The sequence below is a fragment of the Pseudopipra pipra genome, chromosome 24, assembly GCF_036250125.1.
Source record: "Pseudopipra pipra isolate bDixPip1 chromosome 24, bDixPip1.hap1, whole genome shotgun sequence".
Classification (NCBI taxonomy): Eukaryota; Metazoa; Chordata; class Aves; order Passeriformes; family Pipridae; genus Pseudopipra; species Pseudopipra pipra.
The window spans coordinates 1165475-1191094 of NC_087572.1; the positions used below are offsets into that span (position 1 = coordinate 1165475).

General features: G+C 44.1%; 1 protein-coding gene across 8 annotated transcripts in view; it reads right to left on the reverse strand.

Annotated features, from left to right (window-relative positions):
• Positions 1-25620, reverse strand: part of ZMYM4 (zinc finger MYM-type containing 4) — a 33997-nt gene that overhangs the window by 3025 nt on the left and 5352 nt on the right. For 2 of the 8 annotated variants that reach the window (XM_064635263.1, XM_064635258.1), the window contains 26 exons: positions 20067-20109; positions 19153-19677; positions 17546-17613; positions 16806-16976; positions 14085-14163; positions 13119-13371; positions 12356-12530; positions 12030-12242; positions 10597-10747; positions 9858-9973; positions 9470-9742; positions 8813-8963; positions 8385-8557; positions 8139-8289; positions 6934-7074; positions 6601-6638; positions 5844-5988; positions 5550-5668; positions 5051-5222; positions 4423-4476; positions 4133-4312; positions 3507-3601; positions 3215-3386; positions 1603-1754; positions 1005-1116; positions 362-610 (listed from right to left, as the gene is read on the reverse strand). In XM_064635263.1, coding sequence (XP_064491333.1) covers positions 362-610; positions 1005-1116; positions 1603-1754; positions 3215-3386; positions 3507-3601; positions 4133-4312; positions 4423-4476; positions 5051-5222; positions 5550-5668; positions 5844-5988; positions 6601-6638; positions 6934-7074; positions 8139-8289; positions 8385-8557; positions 8813-8963; positions 9470-9742; positions 9858-9973; positions 10597-10747; positions 12030-12242; positions 12356-12530; positions 13119-13371; positions 14085-14163; positions 16806-16976; positions 17546-17613; positions 19153-19677; positions 20067-20109 — 4171 coding nt within the window. Of the gene's footprint in view, positions 1-361; positions 611-1004; positions 1117-1602; positions 1755-3214; positions 3387-3506; positions 3602-4132; positions 4313-4422; positions 4477-5050; positions 5223-5549; positions 5669-5843; positions 5989-6600; positions 6639-6933; positions 7075-8138; positions 8290-8384; positions 8558-8812; positions 8964-9469; positions 9743-9857; positions 9974-10596; positions 10748-12029; positions 12243-12355; positions 12531-13118; positions 13372-14084; positions 14164-16805; positions 16977-17545; positions 17614-19152; positions 19678-20066; positions 20110-20759; positions 20876-21939; positions 22013-25620 lie in introns of all 8 variants that reach the window. The other 6 variants (XM_064635257.1, XM_064635264.1, XM_064635265.1 and 3 more) reach the window with 6 other exon arrangements.

Here is a 25620-nt window from a genome sequence, read left to right on the forward strand (position 1 = left end):
TTGCCAAGTTTGTTCCCAACACAGACCCAGGACAAATCTGGGAATTAAAAAGGCACAGTGAGGGTCTGGACCTTGAAACCTCAAGAATATGGAAGTGCTGAGAAAAGGACTTCAGAAAAGGCCTTTAACTCCTGCAGTAGTTAATAAAACTTTATGCAAGTTGAGGATGTTATAAAATACTATTAAACCAGTGAAAAATACTGGAAATGTCCAGAACAGCATATGCATAGCTCTGCTTACTGAACAACACATTTTTTTCTCCCCAGTCCTTTCTAAAAAAGAAGCAGACAATACAATGAATTCTGTGATCCAGACAACACCAAACTGATTGCCCAAACCCCGATGGTCAGAGAGCACTCACCTGATTCTACCTCTTGTTTTTGAAAGGGTGGGAAAAAACGTAAATATGTCATCTTAGTATTATACTTGAGAGTTCGGGTGCGCCTCATAACATGGGCAAAGGACAGTTTCAGGTGCTCACTGACATTCTTTAGTTGGAAGTATTTGGTGTTGAAGAATAGAAGGGTGTTCAATAAAACGATGGGGGAATATGCACCCAGCTGCTTACACTCCCACAAGTGTTCCTCTTCAATTCTTGAGAACATATAACCTGGAAAGAATGGGCAAAGAAAGAAAGAAAATAGTTATTTATGCTTTTAAGTCCTCTTTCAGCCAAACTATATTGATGAACCCTATATCAGGCCAAATTCACACCTATTATAAGCAATTTTAATCCAACAAAATCAGAATTCTGCATGCAGAAACACAGGAGGGACATGGAGAACCAAGCTGTGGAACAGCATGATCTTCCAGCACCTGAGGGGAAGGATACAAAGGAGCACTGCAGACATCAGCAGATCCTCACTAAGCTCTAATTTCACTGTATTAAACCACAATCAGCCAATTCCAAAAATGTGTAATTCCCATAACATTGAGCATGAGAAAACATTAATTTATGACAGAGCTTCATCATGCAGTTACACCAAACAAAAGAATTGTCCTACCATTTGGAAGAATTGTAGGTTCCCAGATTTTCAGAAGTTTTGTAAGTTCAATCATGAACCTGGAATAGGGCTCAGTAAAAATGTTGTCTATTCTACCATTCTCAAATAGGTACTACAAGAGAAAAAACAGGGAGACACACAGTTTGTGATTAAATAACATTGCAGAGAGGATACTTCAGGACACAACAGGTCTTGCCACTGAGAGTCTTTCCTGGGTAACCCCTCCCATGTAAACTTTTATATATTAGAAGAGCATCATGCAATTATTTTAGATCTAAAACATCCCACCCTACAGCAAACCTTTCCTATATATTAAATAGGACCAAAAAGGTTCCAAACCCAAAGGTTTGTGCCTAGGCAGAAACACCCAGCCCCCTACATCACATTCCTACAAGGACAGAAGAACTTGGTCTCTCTAAGCATAAAAAAGTCAAGACAAATCAGTAAAATACAGAATTAAGACAAAGAATAAAGAAAAAAGAGACGCTGTTGCCTCCTCTACAAAACCCAGGCTGCTATGTGGGACTAGGGATGTAAAGCATAAATAACCAGAGCAAGTTCTGTCTGTTCCCAGCATCCCCCTGATCCTTGGAGTTACCTGCTGAATTCCAAGGCACAAGTATAAGATGCTGTCAGGATCGTATTTTTCTCCGTTTGGTCTCCGCACCTCTTGAATAAACTGGCACAAGCCAAAGCTCAGCTCAGCAAAAGTGCATGAGAGAATGTCCTCCTTGAGCTTCACAGGATGAACTGGGGCCAGGAAAATCATTGGAACAATTAATTCAACAGATTAAACCTTCACACATTCCTTATTATTTCACGTAGGCAGAGCTCCTGAATCTCCTCTCACACGTGAATGACCCTGTATGGGCTGACAAAGAGGTTTCCCCTCTCCAGCTGGACTCAGGGCAGTGAGAGTCTTGAGCATTTCCTAATAGTTCTGCACATAACTGAGGGCAGCAAATCTGACTTCTTAAAGGCAGAAGGAAGGAAGAGTTTAATGGGACACGTGGGGGATTTGGAAAGGGAAGCAGAGCAACCAGGAATCAATCAAATGATCTACAGTGAAATCACCAGGCTTGGCTGCTCCACACTTTAAAAAGTGCCTGCTTGGGAATAAGCAAGCAGGGAATCTTTCTGAGAGTGGGCACAGTTTCTTGGAAATAACTGTAATATTTACTTCCTTAGCCACAAGAAGAAAACAGTAACTCATGTGATTACTCCTCTTCTGGGAAATAAACCCCAGCTGCTCTCATGTAATGGCAACAAAAATTTCAAATGAGAGATGAAAAAGCAGATCTCATCCTAATTAGAATTTTTCCCTTTGGGATCTTTCTTATACAAGTCCTGTCATGCTTAGTTCTTTACATTGCACAAGTATTTATTATGGTTTGCTCTCTTCCTCACCATCCCCAAAAAGTTCAGTTCTATTCCTAACTTAAATTCTCTGCTTGACTCTGAAAATTTGCCCACAAAACTCAGTGCAATGATGTAAGATCTGAGACAGGGAAAAGGGGAGTCAGCCATTGCCAAATCCCAGGACTGCTGGGCTTTTGTGAAAAAAATAAAGTAATCCATCATTGGAAAAACAAAAGTGACATTTTATGTCATTATTATCTGTCACCCCAGTGAGATGAGAGGAGCAATGAAGTTAATTTCAGGCAGGTTGCAGCACAGACTTTTGGAATGTTTCTTTCCAGCTGTGAAGCCTAGAGATAAGGTGCTAAGATTTTGATGTTGTAGCACACAATTATTTTACAGCAAACGGTTCTGCTGACAAACAAATACCTTGGGAGTGCGTCAGCTACAGATGAAAAGGATGGGGCCAAGTTGGTGCTGTCAACTTAGAATTATGGCCTGATAAATCTATGACTCTGTACTAGCTCAGAAAAGCTCTGCAGCTGCATAAGAGGCATCTCTGCTACAAATGAAGAATCACTTCGTGCAAATGAAGGCAAATCAGAGGTTAAAAGACCAACATTTCTGATGTTTTACAGCCTGTTTTTAAAGCAAGCAGATCACTTAAGAATGTAACAGCCATGATTTTTAAATGCATGGAAAAATGTAAGACAGTATTCCACAAAACCTGTTCTCCACTCATGGATGTTGCAAACCTCAGTGATGTCTAATCCTAATTTTCACTTGAACAACATATCACGACAAGTGCTCTTCAACTAAGTGTTTCTGTTTCCCCTGAGAGACAAATTCACCTGAAAACTTCAGGTCCCCTTGTTCCTCCTGTGCGTTTTTCCACTGGACCCAGTTTTTCCAGGCGTTTACCCCGTACATGTACTTCAGGGTCATCCCAGACACAGAGCACCCGGGGTAGGAGCCCTGCACGAGATTCCGGGGCTCCACGGCAACCACCGACTTCTTCCGTCCCTGCAGGCAAACCAGCACAGCAAAACAACCAGCATTTAACAGGCTCCTCATCCACAGATGCTCAGATTAGTGCATAGGATGTTATTATTTCAAATTCCAGTTCCAGCAGTGCTTCCTTACCCTTCTTTTTGGCTGTGGGAAGCCGTCCCTGTGTCTCCGCCTTGCCCGGGAACGTGACTGCAAACCCAGTCCTTTACTGAGAGGGTCAAATGAGTCTGAAGTCAAATCAACACCATGAAGAGTTTAATTACATGATTTAGCAGCCCAGGTAGAAGTGTCACTGTCACTGAGATACTATGGAACACCTGACACTTGGCAATCACAGCTGTATATTCAAATAATGCTGACATTTCAATGACTAAGCAATCTATGCGTTTTCTGTAAAAAGAAAGTAAATTCTCAGCAGAAGCAAAAAACCCCCTGAAACAGTGGGTTTATTTATTCAGGCAAACATGATCTTACCCCCCACTCACATGGATTACACCCAGGGACACAGAAGTGATGAGTTAAAGGAGTCAAGCAAGGCTGCCTGCTACTCCTGTCAGGGGTTCTGCAGAATGCTGTCTTTAAAGACACCAGTAATATTTTTAAAGTAGTAATTTTTAGTAGAGCTGATCGATAACTGCAGCTTTAAATACCCAGTTTCACTCCATGAAAACACACAGGCAGGTTGCTGGTACAACACTCACGCAGAAAACCGTGTGTGCTTCAACAGGACAGTGAGTTTTTCTTCATATTGCACTGACCTGATGGGAAATCTGCCTCCAGGTCCTGCTCCACATCCCCTTTGGAGAACTGCTTCAGCTCTGGCTCGGGCTCTGGCAGGGCATTGGAGCGTAAGGTGTAGTGGTTCAGCTCCTCCTCCCAGCTGTGGGGGGTGGACACGGCCTCGGACTCCAGGTCTCCGCTGTAGGTGCTGCCCTGGTCTGTAAGGAGAGGGGTCACACAGACCATGGGAAAGGCAGAAACCAGGGGTTTGCCAGAAAAGATGTGAGAGGATCAACATCCACTTGTAAAAAAAAAATATCTGACTGACCTTTCTCAAATATCTTGGGGTCCAGGAAGAGCTCGTGCTCAGATGTTTGAGATCCTTTTGGAGAAAGAAGGAAATCTGTATCTACACATGACTGACAGCTTACATGACTAATATAAAATACTTTGCACACCAAAAAAATATGTATTAGCTCATAATATTAACACACATGATGTGTCTTCTCCTTTACTGGAGTTCTCCCAGCAGCTTTCTACTTTGGTTATGCAGAACTAACCTATGCTTGCTTTTCCAAAGGTTTCCATCCCTCTCCATTTGTTGTTTGAGTCATCTTTGGACCAATAAAGATATTCTGTTCATCTCTTTTCAGCTTGTTCAATTTTTACTGTATGGGTTGGTCACTATCCAACACACTCTGACCTGCACCACCCTTCAAGAACTCACCATAGAAATCCTGATAGGAAAATACTGCTTTAAAACAGCTGCTCTGTCTTCTTGATTTTGGCTCCTCCTTCTAACACATGATGTACTGATCTGGAGATTACTACCTCTAGTAACCTGTTACTGTCAACACAAGTCAAATCAGCACCCAGGATGGGGGAAAGGGAAATCTCTGTGGTGAGAGGACCTTCCCCTCACTGCATTTCATCTCCTTTTGCAAACCACCACCTACCACCATGAGAATGTGGTTTTTCTCTCTCCGCATCTGCTGCAATCATTTCCGCCATCTGAAGGAGGTCAGCTTCAAATGGATTCATGGAAACCTTTTCCTTGCCATCCTGAATATTGTCAATGATCTTATCAGCGTTATCCAGGGTAGTTGGGAAGGGCATGGGAACTGGTATCTATGGAACACGTGGAAAATATCAGACCACATTTAAGGCTGAAGGGAAACAGCAAATACACAAGGGAGATTCCTCTCATTTAATCTTACATACATTTCAGGACTGCTGAAATTAATTTTAAAATAACTCCAGACAGGAAGACTTGTTCTGTACTCTCCCTACAAACTGGCAGTTTTGTGTGATGATTTTTAACCAAACATTAAGCAATAGGGAGGGAAATGCCTTCAAGGACTCCAAGTACTGCCTGCAGGAGCAGACACAACACCCAGTGACACCAAACAAGACTGGAAACCACTGACTTCTGTAGTGAACTGCAGCATAACTTACAGGTACTGGCATCCCCAGGGGAACTGGTGTGTACTGAGTGTAGAGGTGGAGGGGCACTGGCACAAACACTGGTACAGGAACAGGTACCACAACGATCTGGGGTGGAACAGGCGCTGCTTCTGTTACACCAAAAACAGAACAAACCAAAAATCGTCGGAAAAACAACACACAACCACCTGAAAACTAGTTAAGGTTTTAAAATACATTAAATAATACTCTGCTACATGAGTCATGTATTACTCTCTCAACTGCAATACAGACTTTTACAACAGGGGTAGGAGACCAGATACCCACCTGTCTGGCATTCTTTGTTTTGTGTGTGAGGTTTGCAGGAGGTGGCCTTAGTCTGTGTGATTGGCTTGCACAATAAAGCTTTGTTTTTCAGAAGCCTGGGTGGTTTTGATGATGGGAGCTTCAGGGCATCTGTCTGGGTACTTGCCTGTTTGGAAAACACAAAATCAGGGCAGAGTCGGTATCGCTTTGGAAGATAACATAAGAGTAGTGTTTGTTCTCTGCTGTGGGAGGTTGAACAATTTAAAACTCTACTTGCTGATAAAAATGATCATTTAAAAACTACTGCAAAACCAGGTAATTTTGTTAACAGTGCAGTGAACAAATCTGCAGGAATACTGGGTTCCTGCAGTCAAATAACCACTATAAACTTTTGACCTTGGAATCTTACTGATGGCAAAGATATAAAAAGGAGTTAAGATACTTTTGGTAACTAAAAGTCTGATACAGATACCTAAAAAACTGAGTAAAGTGATGTGAAACCACTGAATTACTTGAGAACCACAGACACCTCAAGAGCTACAATCTGACAGGCTTTGCCTTAAATCATCCAATCTGTCAGCAGACACAACAGAACTTTTATGCCATATAAGTGCTATCCATTTTTTAAAAAGCATCTGCAAGCTGGATGAATTTTAAAGCCCAATCATAACCAGGGAAAGCAGTTCCAAAATGACAGTGCAAAACTCTTAAATACTTTACTTGTTACTGATACAATTTGGGTGAAAGAGAGAAAAAAAGAGTCTCTTGTAAAACTTACATCTCCTATTATTTTTGCTGTCACAGTAGGGACTGCACCTGTGAAGAAAAAAAAAACCATACAATAACCTGTGTACTTATCATCAAGGACCATAATCCATATTCTGCCAAGGTCAAGAAAAAGAATTCCAATTAAAACTCATTCCCTGTTTAGGTACATAAATTCAAGTCATTATTTATACCTATATAAAGGAAGAACAAATGCAACCACCTGCACTGACGTGAAGAATAATGAAGAAGTGGCTGTTGTCCTCAGTGAAAAAAATCCCTGAGCAAATATAAATGTTCAGGAATAGAGATTTAAAAGCACAGGCATCGTATTCAGCTGCCTTACCCTGTAAGACATTGTTGGAGTTAACAGTAGGCTGGGCAGCTGGGGTGCTTGCAAGGGACACCACGTTTGCTATGACAGGGGTTGAGTCCTTTCTCAAAGAAGGAGGGCCTGAGGAGGAGGCAGGTGCCATGGAAAGGTTTGCTGGACACAGTGAGCAGAAGAAAATGAAAATAAGCAGTAAGATAATCTGTAAAATAGCATTTCTGAAACAACACCCCCCCTTCAGATTTATCTCCAGATGAAAAAGGCTGCTGTGAGAAGGGGATGAAGGTGCAAAGCTGCAGCATTTCAGTTTAAACAGGAGCTGGTTCCACAAGCAAACAAAGCAAGAGGGGGAAAAGAGCTCCCACCAGTGTAAGCAGCAGATGTGCACCAAGCTGAAAAGCTGACTGTGGCCTGGTGCACACTATAAACTTCCAGTTAATATACTTTATTGGTTTGGGGTACCTTACTGTTACAGCCACCATCACTCAGTGGGAGATTATGCCCCTCTTTAGGATCAGTGATATTCCTGCTTCTTGTTTCCCTTCCTCTTCCTGTCTTTGTGGGCCTTTCTTTCCCTTTGCCTTTCATTCCCTACAGAAACTCACAGTTCCTGTTCCAGTGGGCTTCATTCCCACCCTCATTTCCATTCCACCTGCTCAAGGAAACAGCTACAGCCCTCATTAACCTTGGGAATGACACTTCCAAGAATCAACACTTAATGACACAAATGGGAACTCTTCCTATGCCCACAGACTGCCCAGAACTGGCTGCTTTAACTGCATATATGTGAGTCTGTATTTACAGCCATTAACTCTATTAATTTCACCACTTGATTGCTCTTGTTAACTGAAAATTAACATTCCACCATATCTGCTCTGTGTTATCAAGACAAGTGACATATTTAACATGCCTTCACCAGATCAGTACATTTCACCCCAAGAGAACAGGCCTTTTTTTCATGGAAGTGTCTGAAAACCAAGTGCTTTTGCTTCATCTTCTCTAAAATTTGTTTGGCATATGAAGCAATTGCACCTCACACCTACAGGAAGTTTGAAACTGCCTCAAGTAAGAGAGATCTAAACCTGAGCCCATCCAACAGCAACGGGCAAACTCCCCAGGAGAAGACAGATCTTAAAAATTCACTGAACTGAGTTTTCAAACAAACATCCATCTCAGTGTCACACACAGCAGCAGGCAGCACCACGCCCAGCCCGGGTTACCTGTGTTGTTTGGGGGTGGAGGGTCAGGAACACTTTGCTGTTTGCAGAACAGCAGAATACAAGGCAGATTGCAAAAATGCTTCATCTCCCCTTGCCACTTGATGGACTCGCCGAGTTTCCCCTGCTTCTTACACCCATCACACTTTGCCATCTGGGAAAAGAGAGCGAGGGATGAACTGAACACACCTGGGAGCACCAACGAGGTGGGCAAAAACCTCTCCTGGAGGATGTGACAGCACTGCTTACCTGGTAAAACAGGACTGTGAATTTAGACATGCACTCCTCTGAGCAGAATTCCTCCGTCTTCCCCGCAAAGTGATTCTGGACCAGTTTGGGGGCAGTTTGTAAACAGTAACTGCACATTTTACAGTGGTTTCCCCAGCGCTTTGACAAGTCGTGTTTATAGAGCAGTTTACAAACTGAAAGGAAACAGCAAAAACATTCTTCAGCACCAAAAAGACAACCACTGAGCACTTCCAGTTCTTGTATTTAGTGATGTCTGTAGTAGTTTGTTCAAACATACCATTAAAATGTTAAGTGTGAAGAAGGTTCTGTGTTCCTAAAACTAAAAAACCAGATTTCTAACTTAAAAATATAAGATTTCTCTTAGTATCACCAATAATTTTAAGGCAAAACACTTGATTTCTCTGAGACAGGGTTTTGCCCTTTCTTACCTTCACTACAGAACGTTTTATCTGTGCCTGAGAATCTCACTGTCTCCTTGATAATTTTCTCAAACCTGCAGTATTCACACAAAGCCATCACACTGTTCTTTTTCTTATACTCATCACAGCAGGTCTTCCCACAGAAGAGGAACATTTTACCCTGCAACACAGCCAGAATGTTTTGGTTTCAATGTCTGAATGAGTCACATCCCAGATAATACATTTTAACCGTTAATAAAAACGCAGAAACATATTTATAGCCTTGGAAATCAACAACAGACAGCACCAGCAAATGAATCTCCCCGTTTAGCTTTACAATAAAGCAGAACTTTCTGCAGAAAACCCTCACCAGTGTGCTTTGCCCTTGGATTAAAAGGATCATCTCTGGGTCCAAGAGATGGGAATGTGTTTCTTTAGCCAGGCAATCATTTAATTTGGTTTTTTTTTTGTATTCTTTTTTTTTTTTTTTCTGCTTTTAAGACCACAGAGCTCGTATCAGCATTTAGTTTGATAATCATTAAATAATACCAAAATCAGTTCCAAATCCCTCCATAGCAGCTCATAGTAAGCAACAGAGCAGTACTAACAGACCACAATATATATAAACCACAATTCCTTGGATTTCTGCTGAGAAAAGAGAGCTTGAAAAGCCCTGATCTCGATTACCTTGTAGTCGAGCAGCTCGGGTTTGGTTGTAAACGATCTGCTGCAGTGCTGACACTTGAGTTTTACAAAAGGGCGGGTAAAAGTGACCTGCTGGCACTGGGCAGCCAGTCTCTGGAGCCCTGCAGCAGCTGAGGTGCTGGTGGAGCTGGGGGACACCGTGGAGGTGGTGCCAGCAGCTGACACCACCGTCCCCGAGGGGATGCTCACGATGACCTGACCCTGCGACAGCGGCACCACCGAGGACTTCAGCCCCGAAGGCTTGTTGAACAAGTTCTGCAGGGAAGCAAAGGATCAGGCTTTATTTTACAAGGTTACATCTTTCACCCAGCACCCCCAGACACTTCCACCACCGATTTAGCTGTTAATTCAGCTAAGAAGAAACCCACACCTGAAAAGCCACCACGCAATTGTAGCTGCAAAAATTGCGTATGCTCCCGTCCGACATGGCCAAGTGATACTGAGGGTTGGCTGAGGTTTTACAGCTGTTGCACTGAACTTGGACACCTGAGGGTGAAACAGAGAAGAAAAAGTGATTTATGCAATGTCAGGTTGTATCACAGATGATTTTGCACCGTGCATACAAGAACAGTCTGAATGATGAGCCAAGGTACAGAGAGAAGCCCGAGATGACATTTCTGCAGATTCAGAAGCAGACACTGCAGCTGCTGTGCCTGTTGCTTGCCAGAAATTTAATTAATCTCCCAGTATCCCTAGGATGTCAGTAAGCATTTTTCTATTTCCATAAGACAAATAGCTGAGAAGATGTTTGCCTGGCTCCCTGCAACACTGGGCTGAGGTAACAAACTCATCACCCCGGAGAACAAGGGCAGAGGAGCCCCAGCAGTGACATGGTGTATGTCCACACAAGTGGCTGGGAAACCCACCAGCAAGAGCAGAAAACAGATTTAAGGTTAAGCTCCCTAAAAGTAAAACTGAAATGGCTGTACTATCACTGCTATGTTTACCTATAGTAGAAAGTCCTTACTTACGTTCCCATCTCAGTACTTCCCTTTAAAAAAAAAGCCACCCCAAAAAAAAGAATATCAGCCTTAACTTTCAGGACACATAAAGTCTGGGTATGAGCACTGTGAAATTAAGCTTCTGAAGAAGTAAAAGGACAAGCTTACCTGCAGAAGAGACTATTTTTACTCTGTATGCTGACAAACAGTTCACAGAGCAAAACAATTCTGTTTTCCCCACGTTATTTGTGCTCTCCACCATCTCAGCTGAAGATCTCAGAGATTTACACAGTGTGCAGGGTGTGATTTTAGCTGACTTCTGTGGGAACAGGGAAATGGGTCATTCGTTTCAATTTTTTTGAAAAATTTTTATTAACCTGGGAATTATCAGTAACATATAAAACATGTGTAAAATGTGCTGGTGTGCTTGAAACCACACTTGTTTTACAGCTGTTATTTATGGTGCAGATGGAGAGAACTATCATATATGGGGTTCTGATGTGTGATGCAAAAGCAGCATGAAATACTTTCCAGCTTATTTAATTTCATTTCCAGATTTGTTTCAGAGGCCAGCTAATGCTGGAGGTAATTTTCTGGATGAAATACGTTTACCATGTGGGTTTTTTTTAATTCATTAGGCCTTTCTTGGCCTAAGTGGCCTGAATAATGGGACAGCAGAGTCAAGTCACAAAATGAAGTTACACTCTCCTATCAGAGGGCAATTTTTCCTAGAGTAATTGCATTAAGATAGGTCAGTCAAAAATAACTGAGCTATTAAAACAAATTAATGTTGCCTCAAATGGTCAGCTCTTTAAGAGGATACATTATAATAAAAAAAAAATATGAAAAGTTTATAAATTAAAATTATAATTATCAATTAATTATTACTTTTCCTCTCCACTTAATTTAAGGGCTACAATTTAATTTAATAAAAAAAATACTCAAACAGGGAGCATCTCAGAGACTGAAAACAGTCACAGTGGGCTGGGGGGTCCCACTGTGTCTTCTACCACACTGGAATTCTCTGGTAGTTGGTTCAGGGGTAAGGGAAAAACAGAGCAATATGTCTGGGCAAAGATTAAGCAAATCATCATCCCTGGAAGTGTTCAAAACATGTGACACCTGGTGAGATGGTTTGATGGGCATCGTGACATTGGGTTGAAGGTTGGACTTGACGACCCTGGAGGGCTTTTCCAACCTTAATGACTCTGTTCCTCCATGAAATGGCAAAAGCAGTTACCTTAGACCAACCCAGTAACTGCCATAATCTACTAATACACTGGGTGTTTCCAAACACCCAAAATCTCCAAGACATATTTTTAGTATTCAGTCCAAATACAGAATCATAGAATTGTGGAATCCCAGACTGGTTTGGGCTGGAAGGGACCTTAAAGATCATCCAGTCCCACCCCCTGCCATGGGCAGGGACACCTTCCACTAGCCCAGGGGCAACTTCCAGGGATCCAGGGGCAGCCACAGGTTCTCTGGGCAACCTGTGCCAGGGCCTCCTCACCCTCCCAGGGGAGAATTCCTCCCCAAGCCCCATCCAACCCTTCCCTCTGGCAGTGGGAACCCGATCCCCCTTGTCCTGCCCCACATACCTGCTTGTAGGCTGTCACACATATGGAACTGCAGAACTTTTTGGACTGTCCCTCTATCTGCAGGATGTGGCACTGCCCAGAGCCACTGTAGCAATACCCCCCACAGTATTCACAGCAGTTCATGGTCAGGTTGTTGGCCGAGCGGAACTGGGAGAAGCAGGCGTCGCTGCACAGCTTGTGCACCACGTTCTGGTAGTTCACCTCGTGCCTGATCTGGGGGGGACAGGGACAACGTTCAGCAAGGACACAAGGAATGTGAGTGTTCACCTCAAAGACAGCGAGCTGTGCTGAGCTAAGGAGATTCAAATGAAGGAATTTGCAATTACCACTGCGTTCTTCTGGCACATGCTGCACTTGCTGGAGATGCTGTTGGTGTGGATAGTGACAATGGGTTTCCTTTTCAGTTCATATGTGGACAGACAAGACTGGCTGCAGAAATCCTTACTGGAGTCTGTGTTATCAAACTGGGCAGTGATTACGTCCTTTGGATTTAGAATTTCTCTATGGAAAAGGAAAAACAAACACAGAGATAAAGGATTAATGTTGGTTTTGTGTCAGCTTGCTCCCTCGCTTCTTCTGGAGACTAAACATCCTCCAGCACAGGCTGGATCACAGAATGGAGCCAGATCAAAAAGTCAATTTTTTTTTTAGAATCTAAGGAGATATTCGGCCTTGAATACATTAATTCACCCATGTTTTGCTTCATTTTAGGGATTCATAAATCTGTCTTCCTCCAGAAGAAATAAAGCATAAAATACTTCTGGAGAATGTACTCTTGTTAGTGGTTTTGAGAGTGCAATGACATTTCCCAATGGCAGGAAAATGTAGGGCCTTTTGAAATACAGTTTTTCATATTTGGCTCATTTAAATCAAAAAAAGACACTCTGCATCACAGTGGCTTTTAAATGTGTGTATGTAACACCCAATTAAGGAAATGGAACTGCCAGCAGACAGACCAATTAACAAGGAACACCAGTTTTTGAAGGGACGTGTAAGAGGAGCAGCGAGAGGCGCAAAACCAGCACCGAAGGCTTTCATTATCTGCCTGAATATCAATTATGACTAGAACAAATTAAGGCATTGTCCTACTTCGAGCAGCTTGAGCAGGTTTTCTTGGTAGAAGCTGGTGGGCGAGAGACTGGAGTGGTGTATCCAGTGAGGCACAGTGTGGAGCAGAAGAGCTGGGTCGAGCCTTTCCTCTGGTAGGCAGTTTGCCCCTTCTGCAGGACTTTTTTACAGCCAGAACAGGAAACCCGAACAGCTGTGCTTGGAACTGAAGGGAGCATTTTGCTCATGCCAGAGGATGCCACAGCAGGCTGGAAACCTGATGACAGCTGTGGAGCTAAAAAAAAAAAGAAACCACACAGAGAAAACACAGGGTAAGTGTTACGGATCCATTACACAGAACTCACTGTGTGCAGGGGCAAGCACAAGGCTCCTGACTTTATTTGGGTTGTCAGGGTCTAGAGGAGGATCAAATAGCACATGAACTCTCCAGAAATACATGCCCTGTGCTGGGTTTCTGCATAGCAGATTTTTTTAACGACTGTTAAGATGGAGAATTCACTTTCAGCATCCCTTTCATGGAATCACAGAATGGTGTGGGTTGGAAGGGACTTTAAAGCTCATCTAATTCCAACCCCCCACCATGGGCAGGGACACCTTCCACTAGCCCAGGTTGCTCCAAGCCCTGTCCAACCTGGCCTTGGACACTTGCAGGGATGGGGCAGCCACAGATACTCTGGGCAACCTGTGCCAGGGCCTCCCCACCCTCACAGGGAAGGATTTCTTTCTAATATCTAATCTAACCCTGCCCTCCTTCAGCTTGAGGCCATTTAACACATTCAATTCTCCTTGTATTTCACATTCAATTTTCCTATGCCTCAAAAATACAATTCTTTTATAATCTCAATTTCATTGTCTCTAAACCAAACTAGTTCTTTATTCCTACTGGGGTCAGACATAGGAAATGAAATGCAGAATAACCTGCAGGACTATTTGCAAAGGTGACATATTTTACAGGTTTAAATGAAGTTAGTCTTGCCTATTCCTTACCAACAGGATTGCCACTGACTGAAAATACAGCACTGATTTTCAGCTCCCCTTCCTGAGATTTTGGCTGTTGGCCGTACTCCTAAAACAAAGGGAAAGGAAAAGGAGAACAAATACATGTAATCACAGGTTACATGATTGCCATTCTTTCACAATGCTGCATTGAACCCTAAGGAGGAGGGAGTGTTCTAAGCCAGGTGACATTGCTGCTGCCTGAGCACCACACACAGAACCTGCTCAGAGGGTCACAGCAAACCACACCTGGGGGGTGCACGAATGGAGAAGTGGAGCTGCCCTCTCCAGCTGTGCTCCAGGACACCTCAGAATTCAGCCAAAGCTTTAGGAAATCTCTGCTTTTCACTCACACAAACTTTCCACCTGGAAGTGCTCTGCAGCCCTGGCCCCTGTCCTGTGAAACAAACTTTATCTTCATGGTCATGGAGGACAGCAAAGAACAGAGCTGGGACCTTGTTGAGGGGCACTGCATTAACCAGGAGTCAGGACCATGGAGCAGCCAAAGGTGAAGCCTGGCAGCAGATCAAAGCTGGCACCATCAGAGCCAGACCATCACATCCCTGCTCAGCCTGGGGAGCCACCTCACACTCAGTGCAGGATGGACAGCTGCCTGTGGGATAGCTGACAGGCTGTAAATGACTGGCTTCATCCCCAGCAGCTCCTCCTGACACCACCACGCTTCCTCCCCCTGCTCTCCCTGGAAATCCGAGCCAGAAAGTGGCTTGGAACACTCCACGTGGAAATCTTAATAGGCTGAAAAGCATAATCTCTTGGAACTACAGAGATGACAAGATTTAACCTCCTTACAGTCCTCTGGGAGCAGTGAGGTGGGGTGGCATGTTCTGAACTCCCAGCTCTGCCTGGCTGCCAGGGAAGCCACTTCAGAGTCCCTGAGCAAAGGGAAACCCTCCCTTCCCAGTGACAGTGAGCTGCTCCCCCAGCCTAAACCAGCTCCTAAGAATCCCACACCAACCTCCACACAGCACAGAACACTTCTCTTACTCCCAGGGAAAGCTGAAAGTTTCTACTCTAAGACAACCAAACTATTTCTCAACAGGTTTCCCAGGAGGACAGGCAGTGGTGTTCCCTGATCATGTGAACCATCAACTGAAACACTCAAATCTCAGCTAAGAGAAGTTCTAAGCTGGGTATGGGTGAGCTGTGAGGAGATTTAAAGCACCATTTTTATTATTATTATTATTATTATCATTATTATTATTTAAATAACAGTTACTAGCAGACATACAGTTTTTTAAGCATTTTAACTGCAGTTTTAGTCAATACTAGGAACAGAAATGGAGGCAAATCCTGACATCAACTGTGCATGATCAAGCAGTTTCACAGCGGTGTAGCAGTGCTGAAAGCCAAAAACCTTCAGCTCCAACTATTGGTTACAGCAAGAAGTGCTCTTATCTTTCAGGAAATGTTAAAAAAAACCCCAAACCTCCCCCATATTAATTCCAATCTAAAGCAAAACAAAATGAACTCAGTTCTCCTACTTTTCCAGTATCAGGCAGAGTTGATAATCACAGGATTTTACTCCAGGAAGGAATATTTTGAACCATACGATATTTGACATTTAAATTCTTCAAGTCTTCATTTTTACTTATTAACATGATCTTTGATAACCACAGACATCTCGCCTTGCATTCCACACAAATCCACACAGCAGATGCCATCTTGGGAGGACAAAAGAAGAGACAGATTTAACTACCCTACACGTGGTTTGACATCCTATAGGCTTAAGGAAAACCAAACCCAAACAATCCCCCAGAGACTGAAATCAGAAGGGCAGTGAAATCTGAAGTTGCAAATAATTTACTTCTTTATTAAGAGTATTACGGGGAAAGAAGAAAAACTGCTGGGAAGACAGGCCCAGAGAGCAGGGGAGGTTTAGCAGAAGGACACAGAGTGATGCTAAAAACTAATGGTTGCCCAGGAACACCAACACTGCCGTGGCAGTGCAAGGGGATGGATCACTTGGGGAAGCTTTGCACACCTTTAACACGTGAAGTTTGGCAGGTGGCCCAAAGATGAGCAGTGAGGAGACAGGGGGTGCAGCCCAGCTCGTGTCCCTGGTGTCACACACAAACCAGTGGCACAGAGATTGGCTGGAGCTCAGCAATCCTGGCCCCAGCACCCCTCACTCCTAGGGTAGACCTTCTCCAGGCTGCAATCATTGAGTTTTCACTTGCATCATCATAAAAAAATGTCAGTCTCCAATGAGAATTAAACACATGCTTAAATTGACCTTACTGATGTGTAAGTACTTAAATATTTTGCTAAGACCTCTAAGTGTTAATTTATAACAAGACATCCTTTAAGGGAAGAGCAGGAATAGCACTGTTTTAACTCACATCTCTAACTGTGACTATTCACAAAGTATTCAACAAAATGTGATTTACAGTTTATTTCCTAGTTAGACTGAGATAAAGTGTCTACATTGCCACAGATTTAGTAACAGAAGTTTTACAGCACTTGGCTTTGTTTCCAACTGAAAAGCAAAAAACATTTTCAGCGACAAGGTAACAAGACATCAAAAAGTTGGGGGGGGTTGGGTTTTATGGTAGTATAAGAGGGAAAAATCCTTCTACTAAACTATGCTCTTCAAGTTAAATTTCGGTCAACAAACCAAATAAAGTGCTGAATTTATGTTCAGCCTATGCGGTCAGTGTCAGACCAAAATGAGAAATGCGACGGGAAACTTACCTCAGAATTACCAGGTTCATCTTTAATTTTGTCTAATAGTCCCTGCTGTGGGGCCATAGCTTTATCATATTCGTCATCCAAAGGCTCCTCCTTAATTCTAATATTTCGTGCAAAGGAATTCCCCAGCTCTTGTCCAATAGATTCCTTACTAGAAAATAGGTAGCTAGACTCCTGAAACAATAATATGAAAAAGAATTCACCCTCCTGCATCTGCCATGAGGAGTTGGGCTGCTGCCAAGGGGAGTTTGTGGTGCAGACCAAGAGATTTGGGTCCTGCCACTGGAAGGTGGGAGAAGTGCTGGGCAGCAGCTGCTGCCTCGACCTCCCTGCAGCCCCCTCTCTCATCCCACCCCCAATCCTTTCCACTCCTCTGGCCGAAGCAGAAGCCACCCAGCTCTCTAAGTTGGTTGTTGGGGAGTGTCTCCTGTGGATACAGCTGTTCCCTGGCTCATGTGGAAAAAAGGCAGCAGGTGAGGTGGATGCATCCAGGTCTAGATTCGGCTCACGGGTCACTCAGACCACGCTGAACAGGAAAGTGGCTACCAAGAGAATCCTCAATCCAAACAGAGGCTCAGCAAAATTTTACAAAATTACAGGCACTGTTTAAGTAGCACAGATGTCTAAGAGTCAGAAGACCAGTTTCCTTGACACTCAAATTTACACTCAAAATACAAAATATTTTTGAATTATTCCAGCACATTGCTGCACTTGCAAAAGTGGTTGAAAGGTCTGTAGCTTACCCTGAAGTTAGTTTCTGGAGTTTGTGGCGCTAACTGCGTCCGTAATGTTTCTTCTACTTGATTATGAACTGAGGAAAACATATACATTAAATAGAAATGAATACAGGTTCCAAGGCATTTCCTTTCAAACTATCAGAGTCTCATCCTGCTCCCCAACCCCAGAGTCTGACAGCACCTCACCAGTATCAAACTACTCCCTCTCTCCTCCCTGCAAGAGAGATGGCAATTCCTAAAGAGAATTGACCTTTTTTTTTACTATTCTATTGGATCATTATTTCCCCATTCCAGCAAAATGGTTGTAAAATTCCAAGGTGAACTGTTCATTCAGAATTTTCCACACCCCAGCAGGTTCTGAACTCTCCCCTGTTTTGACATTTAAATCCAAAAATACTTTTCAGGGCAACATCTTTCAGCTTCTTCTTTGCTGTTCTGATCTTTAGTCTTTTTCCCCCTTCTCATGAAATAGCAGCTTCTGCTTTTTTTTTTAAATATATCTTTTAAAAAACCTGGATTTGCCTGGATACTTGATGCTGCCCATGGACATTCATCACTCCTGTTTCAACTACTGACTACCTGCAGAGGATTTTTAACTGTAGGTATTTACAATTTTCTGAAATACATATTTTGTACAGAAATATTCTCCCCTTGATTTCTAACTGAAGGTAAAAACAAAGAGACATCTTTAATTCTTCTTTATTTTAAAAACATCTCTATTGCTCCTCTCTCACTGGTGCCACCTGGAAGCACTGACTTTAAGATGCTGTTGCTGAACATATCGAGTGCAAAGCTCAGAGCTGTGGATGTGGACAAGCAGCCAGGAGGCCCTCACGTGCTGGCTCACCCTCCCTCTGCTGAACAACATCAAATCACGTGTTCCAGCCTGGTTATTCTTAACTCCTTCATTCACTGTTCTGCTTGGAACTTTCAGAGCTTGGGAAGTCAAAAATAAGCGTGTGGGCAGCAAGACTACGGTGACTGTCAAATGAGAAAGGGTTTCCAGGCATCTCTGGTTCTCTCCATGTTGGCTGGACAAGGTCCAAGACATGAGTATTTGAGGAAGAAGGAGAGCAGTCTCCCAGGAAAAGCAGATCTCAAGCTACACTCTGGCTTATCTCCTGCAGACACTAATACATTTCTAGCAAGCTTTTCCCTGATGCTACTATCAAATCCAGACTGCTTTAAACATCTAGATATTAATGAAGAATTGGTACTTTGCTCAAAGAAACCTTTACTGGCCATCAACTTAACCTAAGCTTCACCAGCTGTTCTTTGAAGGAGTTCCATGGTCTATAAAAAAAACAGTGAGGAAAACCAAAAGGAAGCTCGAATTGTCACCCAGCTTGGTTTAGGAAACCACAACAACAAAGGGTATGTTGAGGCTCTATAACAAGCTGTGGGAGGATGAGACCCCCTCCTAATGCTCTGCAAATCCTCCTCCTAACCAGAGTTCATTGGATTTCAGGGTTCTTCACAAATGCTCTCTACACACGGCTCTGCCTGTTCTCTTCAACAAGGTGATGGTTTCAATAACTGGCCCTGTTGCTAATTCCTGTCTAGTTCTTTCTTCCTCTGTGCTGGGCAGCCAGGTCTACGATGGCAACAGTTACCTGCTTTGTCAAGAAAACTGCTTTTCAACCTAGAATCCATATCTTTAGGGATTTTTTCCAACCGTTTCTCACGTTCTTGAAAATGTCCTTCTCTATTCTTATCCTTTGCTGAGAAAGTCTCTTTGCCGTTATCTCGTGTTATGCTAAAATCCTTCCGATGGGATTTAAATACAGGGCCCTGCTCAAAGGGGGAAGGGAGATCCTTCTGCATTGCATTCTGCATCTGAATTTCCTTTTCGCTGTCCAATTCGTGTTCTGGAACTCTCTTGCCCTCTTCCAGATGATCTTCATCGGGAATTGCTGAAGAAAGAGTGTCTTTTGGAGTGAAATTCTGCTCCTCTTCGTTGTCACTCCCAATAACAGGTATGCCTGCAAGATCCCCAGAGTTCAGAAAATAATCATGATCATCACCCTGCAGGGAGTTCTCAGCTCCTGTTCGATTCGATATCCCGTAAGATAAGCTGTCCAGGGCGGGTGTTAAGTTGTCAGTGTCCTCAGACATTTCTGCATCCAGAATTTCACCACCTAGGGAGAAAAAAAACCCAGTGAACATTCAGAAAACTGACCAACTTCATGTGTTACAAAGGAGGAGGGGGAGTGTCCTTTGCTAATCTGGCTGATGCTGCAATTCCTGGAACACTCTCAGCCTTCTTGGGCCAACATTGCTGCTAAAACATTGCTGATGGAGACAGTTCAGTTCCCCTCACCACTCTGAAGCAGAAGCTGAACTGAGTAAAATTAACCAAAGCAAGAAAAAACATTAATTTCCATCCATCTCACTTGAGAAGAAGGCAATGCAGGGAGGGAATGGGCAGCAAGGGCTGGGAAATGAGCAAGACAGTCTTGGTCAGCAGCAATGATACTTCCAGGAAATGTTTTGTGAAACCTTAAGAGAAATAAACAGAAATACTTACATTTTTCTGTAATATCAAACACAGCATCAGATTTATCTTCAAACTGTAAAAAAGGAAAGCACTGTGTCATTATCTTGGTCAGCTGCCACGTACTTGCTAAAACGTATCTGATCAAAGCCAAGCAGAAGGATACAATTCCTCCTCCTTCCTTCCTTACCCCAAGCAAATATTTATGAATTAAGACTGTTACCTCACTGAGAAGCCACATTTACTCTAACAAGTTCAGAACACGTAGAAAAGGCACACAAGGAAAATTTTTCAGAGTTGCTTCCCAGAGGAGAGAGGGGAGGGAAGGGAATGGCAATTTCCTCTTCTAGGTGAGATGCCAGGTCAAGGGCACACATCTGCCCTCCCTGATGCTCCATGAGCCTTCATTCCCTCTGAGCATTATAAATGGAAAACCAGGAGCACATGCAGCTTCCACTGCCATGGGCTGCACATCCAAGGGTTTCCCCTCTCTGACAGGGAATGTCCCCTTTCCAGGAACAGGGAAATGTGAGGCTTCACCTCCCCACAGGCACGAGACAAGGTGTGTCAGTGTGAGCACAGGCACGGCAGAGCCAGCTGATGGCTGAGTGCTGCACAAACATCTGCTGGCACTGAGCACCCTCTGGCAGATGTTAAAGTTGACAGCATGCTTGGATGCTGCCTGGAGAAGCATAATTAAAGTTTCCTTCAGAAAGTCCCACTCACCAGCAGCCTTCCTCTCTGCCCAAGAGATAACAGTAATTCATTTAAACCCTCTCTCCGTTCTCTGCGTCGACAGCTCTACACGTTCTTTCCTGGTAGGTCCTGCTCACACTGCAATTCTTAAGCCATCTTAAGGAAAGTAATGGGATTTGGTAGCAAAGGGATGAGCCTTAATTTCATTTAACTCAAGTCATGTAGTTGATAAATCCGATATTCCACAGGGCTATGATGGGAACTATCAGTCTGGCAGCAGCCAGCTTTGGGAAAGGATGACAAAGGACACTGTCCCGGGGGTCATTTGATGGCAAAAAGTCCATCAGTCCCTTTCCAACACCACTTGAAGGCCTACAAAGACAAGGAACCTCCTTCAGCTTCCCTGGACACACGTGGAATAGTCAGGACCTGTCCAGCATGGTGAGTATCAACTTAACTGGACACTGCACCAAAACTTTCTAGTTTCTCTGAGCAGATACTTGAGGCTGTAAAAGTGAAATACAGAACCACACTTCCACAAGGCTGATGCAAGTCTCCTCTCTGTAACTATCTACAGGGGAAAAAAGGTGTTTTCCTGGGAAAACATCTCCCAGGAAGGTTTGCAAGGCCTGTTCCTGCTGTAATGATCCCAGGAGTGTCTCCAGAGATGCAAGTTTAATGTTGATCTAGAAGACCATTCACAGTCAACTAAGTTTACACCAGTGTAAAATTAATCCCCATAAATATTGGATATCCTCAGTGCTCACACAAGCTGCTGAGGACAAGGACAGCAGTGGTGGGCTGTGTTAGAGAAGAACATGAAAAGGAACTTGTTGCCATTTGATAATGAGATCAGAGCATGAAGCTTTGGGAGGCAAAACCAACAGCCCAGGTCCTTGTCTCCACCCTCCTCCATCCTTTTCTTGCTTCCTGCCCAAAAGTGTCACAACAGAATTTGGTGGTAGGATGGAGGAAGTTTTCAGTTGAGATGAATCACGAGCTCATCCTTTCCTCAGAGTAGATTTGTATCAAAGTAGTTCTTTAACTCTTTCAAGATCCAGAGTACCTGTGGGAAAGTGTTCCAGGTCCTGCACAACCCTGGCTGCCCTATACATCCAAACCCTACACATTCCTCCTCCTCCTCTGGTGATAACAAATCTTTTATCAACAGGTGACAACCCCAGGAATGCTGCTATTAGGAAAAGGATACATTTTGCAGTCTGGATCTCTCTAACTGCTTCATTCAAAGAAAGAACAACATGCAAGTCAGCACAAGGCACCACCTGCAAGAGCATTAGGGACTCCCATAAATATTTTGGACAAGCTGGAAAACATTTACAATCTACCTGGAAGGAATCCAAGAAACTTCCCCAAAACAAAGTCATCCTAGGAGAAAAAAACAACCCTATTTTGTTTCTTTTTTTTTTTTTTTTTTTGTTTGTGAGGAGAGATCATCTTGGATAGTTTCTTCCTTTAAAAGGTTTTTTGGTACAGAGGAAGAGCTGTGTCTGTGCTCAAAGGCTTTCCCTGGAAGTATTTATAACCCAGGAACTCCAGCATCTGACAACACCAGCAGCCTTATCTAAGCCTCCATCTAGTTGCTGATGGTGAACAGCATCAGAACTCCCACATAGTGTAAATTCACAGGGAGAAAACCAGGGGAAGTGTTTGGATGATTGTGTGTGTATGTGTCTATATACCCCTAAATATACACATATCTATCTATATATATCTCCCCAATAAATTACTCATTCCATAAGTCTACAACTGGACTATCCCTGAAATGAGAGCTCATTTTTCTCCTGCATTAGTGTGGGGTATTCTCTCAGTTATATACATGTGTAGGCCCTTCCTCATCCCTATTACAGTCTTGTTTATTGCCTTCTCAGGAGGAAATTCTGGATATCAACAGTTACATAAAAATATAACACTTTAATCAATCATATAAGTTGGGTTTTAACTGGATTATGGTCTTGTACTACACAGGACTGTAAAAAACAATGCCCAGCTTACTATTTGTATATAATTCCATTACAGTTCTGTGAGGCAATTCCCTCTCTCACACTTCCTCCTTTGATTAGCCACCACCCCCCTTAATTCCCTTTATTTCTTCTGCTCAGATTTTTTTAAGATTTGGTGAGGAGTGGAACAAAAATATTCGAGGGGCAAACATGGAACTGATGGTGTTTCCTCTGGGTCACTTCTGACAGAGCTAAGAAGGGGCATCTCAATATCCCACAGTAACTCCTTGTTAACTACAGAAGGGAAGTATCAGGAACTGAAAGTTTTCAGTTAAAATACTGAGGCTTCAACTCCTCAGCTCAGTCCTCAAAACACACTTGCAGTTGTAAAACAAAATTCAAGAATACAATATTTTAAAACACCTTCATTCAATTGCTTTGGCCCATATTTTACCAGAGAATAATAATAATTAATCAGATTTAGTGCTTTTAAGCAGTAAGGATTCCCTAAGAGTTTAAGACAGAACAGTTTATGTTTAGTATCAAAAAAATTCATTGGTTTAGGCTATATTTTTCTTAATGACTGTCTCATTAGCTAGCACTGCACACAAAGCAGTGCTCTGCCTACTCAGGCTGTAAAAACTAAATATATGAACAAAATAAATTAAATAAGAACACAGAAATGGTGCCAAAACAATAAGGTATTCCTGGAAGCAATGTGACTTGCTTTAAATTAATTACTCTGTACATAAAGACAGCATTGCTTTCATTAAAAAAATTAAAATTCCACCAGATATATCCTTATTTTTTATAGATGTACATGAGAGTCCTGGGGTACAGTGTCACAGCCTCAGCACCAACCTGCCTTTGCCAGGAGCAGGGGACAGGTCACTGTTCACACTTCAACACAATGTGCTAATTTGAAATAACTAAAAACCTGCTCCAAACCTCGACAGCGTTCAGTGTTGCCATGGCACCCACAGATCAAACAAATAACAGATTATTTCTGTGCAATCTGAAGAGAGAAGCTGCCCACAGCTATACTATTGCTTTGTATGCAAAACAGAGAATTTCTTTTAAAAATAAACAAAACAGTGTAACTCCTTTACATACACAGACACATCTTTCTAGCAAGCCTTCTGAAGTTTGATCCTAGGCTCTACTGCATCCATAAGCGAACTGTGGAAAGGAAGCAGATGTTAAGAAAACTGCAATTAAAAACAGTCAGAGATGATTCTCAGCCTGCCTGGAGTTTCCTTTTCCCTCTGTTCACAGCATAACCCCCGCTCTAGAATCCATTCGAGTGATAAGAAAGATACGGTTTAAAACAAACAAGAAAAGAAAATTAGAAAGTAATTTAAATTGCAATTGCTGCTCTCGAGGCAAGGTGGGGTGAGCTCAGGGAGCATCCCCTGACCTTTCCCACATGATACAGCCCTGGCAGGGCTGCCAGGAATCCACCAAGCACACGAGGGATGGCACAGGGGGCACAGGAGGGATGGCACAGGGGGCACAGGAGGGATGGCACAGGGGGCACAGGAGGGATGGCACCGGGGGCACAGGAGGGATGGCACAGGAGGGATGGCACAGGGGACACACGAGGGATGGCACAGGGGGCACAGGAGGGATGGCACAGGGGGCACAGGAGGGATGGCACAGGAGGGATGGCACAGGAGGGATGGCACAGGAGGGATGGCACAGGGGGCACAGGAGGGATGGCACAGGAGGGATGGCACAGGAGGGATGGCACAGGGGGCACAGGAGGGATGGCACAGGGGGCACAGGAGGGATGGCACAGGGGGCACAGGAGGGATGGCACAGAGGCACAGGAGGGACGGCACAGAGGCACAGGAGGGATGGCACAGGAGGGATGGCACAGGGGGCACAGGAGGGATGGCACAGGAGGGATGGCACAGGGGGCACAGGAGGGATGGCACAGGGGGCACAGGAGGGATGGCACAGGGGGCACAGGAGGGATGGCACAGGGGGCACAGGAGGGATGGCACAGGGGGCACACGAGGGATGGCACAGGAGGGATGGCACAGGGGGCACAGGAGGGATGGCACAGGGGGCACAGGAGGGATGGCACAGGGGGCACACGAGGGATGGCACAGGGGGCTCTGCCGGAGCCATTGCCCGCCCATCCCCGCGGCCCCGACCCTGCGGAGCGGCCGCCGAGGGTAACAAAGAGCCCGGGGCTGCGGCAGGTACCGGCACAGGAAAAGCCGGGCTGCGGCAGGAAGAGAACCCGCCGGGGTCACACGGCCACAGAGCCGCCCATGCCGCCCGCCAGACCCCCCCTCCAGCCCCGGGACCCCCGGCACCGCCCGCCCTGCCCGCCGGGAACGGGGACAGCACAGCCGCACATCGGCAGGCTGGGCCGGGGGCTGCCCGGAGCCCTGCCCGACACTGGGAAAGCTCGTTTCTAATCAAGTCTGAGGCTAATTCAATGGAGACCGACGGGGGTTTTTAAAGGCGAATCCCCAACGACCTCCAATAGGTGTAAAAAGGCAAAGCGGGCATTTTCCAGCTGCTCGCGGCTCCCCAAGAAATGCAGTTTTACCCTTACTTGCACATCTGCAATTTTTCAGTGCCAGGACAGAACATTCAGGGACCTGCTGCTCCCCTTTCATTTGTGTGTTTTAAGAGTCCTGGACGATTCCCCAGAAATCACGGGGAGCAGTTCAGCATGGAAGTTTATCATCCCTTTCCGTCCCCAGGTTTTTCAGACATTCCTGAGTTTTTTGGAATATTCAGGGGCCACTTCCAAACAAACCTTACGGTTTCCATCCCCACCCAACACGCACACAGAACCTGCACAGTCACCAGCAATTCACACGGGGCCAAGGTGAGTTTGACAAACACACAGGAAGTTACAGGGAGCCTTATTTTTTTCTGAAATATTGGAGGGTTTAATCTCTACCTACAAA